At 44.9% G+C, this 4,046-nt stretch overlaps 1 protein-coding gene across 1 annotated transcript; it reads left to right on the plus strand.

The window, feature by feature from the left end:
- The first annotated feature begins 373 nt into the window (after positions 1-373).
- SF3B5 (splicing factor 3b subunit 5) lies at positions 374-1,009 on the plus strand. The gene has a single exon (XM_052784822.1). It carries the CDS (start codon positions 490-492, stop codon positions 748-750), a length of 261 nt encoding a protein of 86 aa, XP_052640782.1. The 5' UTR covers positions 374-489; the 3' UTR covers positions 751-1,009.
- Positions 1,010-4,046: the final 3,037 nt, after the last annotated feature.

A 4,046-nucleotide genomic window follows, 5' to 3' on the forward strand; every position in this document is an offset into this window, starting at 1 on the left:
TGTCACTTGGCTTACTACTGGGTTAGTCAATTAAAGTAGTTAAATGATTTGATTACGGATCACATTAATCGTGCCAGGGCCCTCCCCGCGGCCCTTCTCCCCCCCCCCCCGGGCAGGGACTCCTGCCGTGGCCGGCCTCCTCCGCGCCGAGCCCCCCCTCCTCCCCGCCACCGCCGTCCGGCCAGGCCGCAGAGCGCGGGGCGGCCCGGCACCCCCCGTCCCCGCCGCGGCCCGGGCGGGGAGAAGACCACAACTCCCGTCATGCCCCACCGGCCGCGCTCCCATCGCGCACCGCGGCAGGAAAGCACCGACCTGCTGGAAGCTTTTTTTTTTTTTTTTTTAATTTCCGTTCAGACCGGGCGGCGGAGCCGTCAGTAACCGGTACCGGCGCAGCGGCGGGAAAACGGCTGCTGCGCCCCGGCCGGAAAAGGCCTGAGGCGCCAAGGCGCGTCACTTCCGCTCGCCATTTCGCGCAGCACCTCCGCCGCCATGACGGACCGCTACACAATCCACAGCCAGCTGGAACACCTGCAGTCCAAGTACATCGGGACGGGCCACGCCGACACCACCAAGTGGGAGTGGCTGGTGAACCAGCACCGGGACTCGTACTGCTCCTACATGGGCCACTTCGACCTGCTCAACTACTTCGCCATCGCCGAGAACGAGAGCAAGGCGCGCGTCCGCTTCAACCTCATGGAGAAGATGCTGCAGCCCTGCGGGCCACCCGCCGACAAGCCCGACGAGTCCTAGCCCGCCCCGGGCCCCGGCCCCGGCCCCGCTGGGCTGGCCTTCGGCCCGCAGGAAGGTCCCGGCGAGCAGGGGGAGCGTTGGCGCCTGCGGCCCTTCGGCCTCGTGGTCCCTCCGCTTTGGCCTGTTGTCCCCTCGGAGGACTCGGGCGGGGAGAAGTCCTGCAAAATGCCCGCTTCTGGACAGCTTCGGCTCTTCTAGCTTGTACAATCGTTCGGATTTCTTACAGTGGAAAATAATAAAACTTGATGGGCATTTCTAATGGTTCGTTTGGCAATCTGCTAATAAGAGCTCTTTGTTCTAAAAGGAGTGCCGGTTACTGGGTATTAAGCCTTTCGATGCAACCGTCCGAGGTGCAAGTCTCAGATACTTTACAGATAGCATTTTCCCGGCCGGGCTGATCGGTGCTTCCTTACCAAAACTGTGTTTTGAGGAGAGAGAGGAAGCTTGCTGACACTCAAAGGGTCTCATTTGTTGTTAGCATTTGCTGTGTGTGGTGATTTGTGCTACAGTGTCAGTCAGTTGCTCTAGTGCTTTAAAACTCCAAAATGGCTTTTCTTTAAATACCATTTTCTTGCCTCGTCTTCCTCTTTCCTGTACGTTGAGTTTTCCAAACCTTGATTCTCTCTGATCCAACTTGGCTACTTTTTTTTTTTTTTACTAATGTTTTCTAGTCATCTAGCAATTAAAATTTTTTCTACATTACACTAAACAAGTGTATGAATATGCGTTTAGACACTTAATATGGAATGGGAACATAAGGGTTGCTTATTGCTACATTGAAGTAAAATGCGTTGAGGTGACACAGTCTTAGACTGCAAACTGAACTGATGTTAGTTTTGAATTGTCGCTTAAAATAGGCTTTCTATTCACTTGTCATAGTAAAAAGAAATTCTGAGTGCTAATGAATGGGAAGACCTCAGAGTAAAACTTAGATATGCTGCTTGGAGAAATTAAGTGCTCTCATTTCTGACACGGAGCATTGTAACCAGGTGGGAGGGTTTTTTGGTGTGGGTTTCTTGTTTCATTGTTGTTTTGGTTTGGTTTTTTTTTTACATTGGAGAGGAAAGTTCAGTGTTTTCTGAGCCTATTAAGACTGTATGCAAGCTTACCAATGATTTTTTTCTTAAATCAGTGATCTCAAAACTTTTGAGTGATAAACTTTTCACACTCTTTATCAAGTTTTATAAAACTAAGCTATTCATGATACTGTAATAGAGTAAGAAAAAATGTACAAGCTCCTGGGGCCACATTCAAGTCAGCACATCCATGTTCTGAAGAATTCAAAGACAGCATTTTTCCAGTTCTACGGCACATACTGAGATGAGGGCATGGGTGAAGTGGTCCTAAATAAATTTTACCTGCAAGTTTTGTGGGGACCTACGGCAATTTCTAATAAATGAGGGGGATTTGTAGAAAACTCCTGGTTTTCACTTTTAATGCAAGCTGGTGCAGGTAGTTTGAAGAGCATTTGTTCCTCACATGCTGAGGAACATGGCTGAAAGATTTTCCTTAACTTGAGTTTAGGCACTTACTAGCAGGCACACAATGCTGTCTTGCAATAATTGAGCAAAATTTGTATCTAAATCAAGCATATTTCCTGTTACACTTAATTTATTAAGTCTGTTCTATGACCAAGTCTTACAAGCTTGCCATTTCCCTATATGAATAGGCAATATGCTTAGTGAAAAAGGGTGGTATGAGAGAGTCCCAAGGGGAAAGCTGCTCTTCCTGTTTCTTTTGCCTTACATACACTGTAGCTACTCTGTCCAGAGAGAAAAAAGAACAGAAGCATCCATTATTTTATTGCCTTGCCCCACGAGTACTTCCATAAGGTGTCTCATTTGCTAGCTGCCAACAGGCAGTTGATGCGTGCAACAGACTGCGATATTGTGGTTAGTTCACTGATGGCAAAGGAGCTTGAGCCTCAGTGCTGGGACTTGGGGACTGGAAGAGCTGCAGTGAGGATACAGATGCTTTTGTAATGAACTTGCAATGTTTTGTGAAGACAAGTATTGAATCTCTTACATGGAAGGCAAAGCAGAAACTATGCAACTTAATCCACTCCTGCACAGATTAGAACATAAAAAACATTTCAAGGAAGATTTCTTTTGAGTATAAACTGCTAACAATTAGCTCTATCCATGGATATTCTCAATACTTACTCAGTACATTTTGAAATGTGAGCAGCAAATACATGACCCATAAGTAAAGATTAATTCCCCCTTGCAGGCCAACTCTTCATTATGAAGGCCAGACAGCCTTCAGGGACAAGTCAGGGTTACGTGGTGAGTGAACTTGCTGGTTCTGCTCGGTATGCTCACTCGAATCCCTGTTAAGCACATGCCTCTGTTTTAGCGTGGTTGGAAGAGGTTTTTAGAGTGTCCATACTAATGATGGTGAAATATTACAAATACTTTCTTAAGAAATAGAGGAAACCAAAGGGAAGTTAGAATTCCTAAGAATTCAAGATGAAGAGAATTGGGAGACAGTGAAGAGTGTGTTTCTGGACTATGGTATGTTTCCTAAATCCCAAAGCATTTTTAAAACCAATGAAGGCAGTGAGCTCTTCACATTTTAGTACTGGAAAGGGTAAAGCATCCTAAGAATAGAGTTAGTTACATGTCCTACTGGGATGCATGTGGTTTTTACCTCTATCCTGATTGAAGGATGAAGGGTACTGTTTGTTTATAAATTGGCTTGATATTTGCATTATGTTCTTTTTATGTCCAGGCAGTATTGCTTTAACTGGGCTTGCCGCTGTGATCTCTGGCTCATTTTCCTGCATTTCTGTAGCTTAATTTCACGTAGTGTGAAGTGTGAGAAATAGAAACTATTTCCAACATGATGTGCTTTGTATTTGGTAAGAAGGAATTTCACCTGCTTTTGTTCTGCTGGTTAACCTGCCTTTGTAAGTTCTCTGTATAGAACATATATGGACTTTTAATTAAAAAAATCTTAATAGATATTATATATAGTATTTAATGACTGTTTAGCTAAAAATAGAATACTGGTAGTTGTTATCTAAGACAGAAGTATGAGGATGGCAGGTGAAAGGAGAAAGGTTTGCTTCTGGTGCCTTAATTATAGGTGATTCAAGAGAAGAAGAACCAGGCTTGACTCTTACAGAAAAAGCATGCAAGGCTTCATGCTAAGATGGTTTATTTTACTTATAGAGAAAATATTACAGTAGAAGTGCACTACCACCTTAATTTTTAATTATGTTTCTTACCATTCTCTTGGTAATGTGGCTGTCTTTTACACCAGGTAGCATAAGTGTGAGGTTTACTAATGATTTT

This window comes from Harpia harpyja, chromosome 4, assembly GCF_026419915.1.
Source record: "Harpia harpyja isolate bHarHar1 chromosome 4, bHarHar1 primary haplotype, whole genome shotgun sequence".
Lineage (NCBI taxonomy): Eukaryota > Metazoa > Chordata > Aves > Accipitriformes > Accipitridae > Harpia > Harpia harpyja.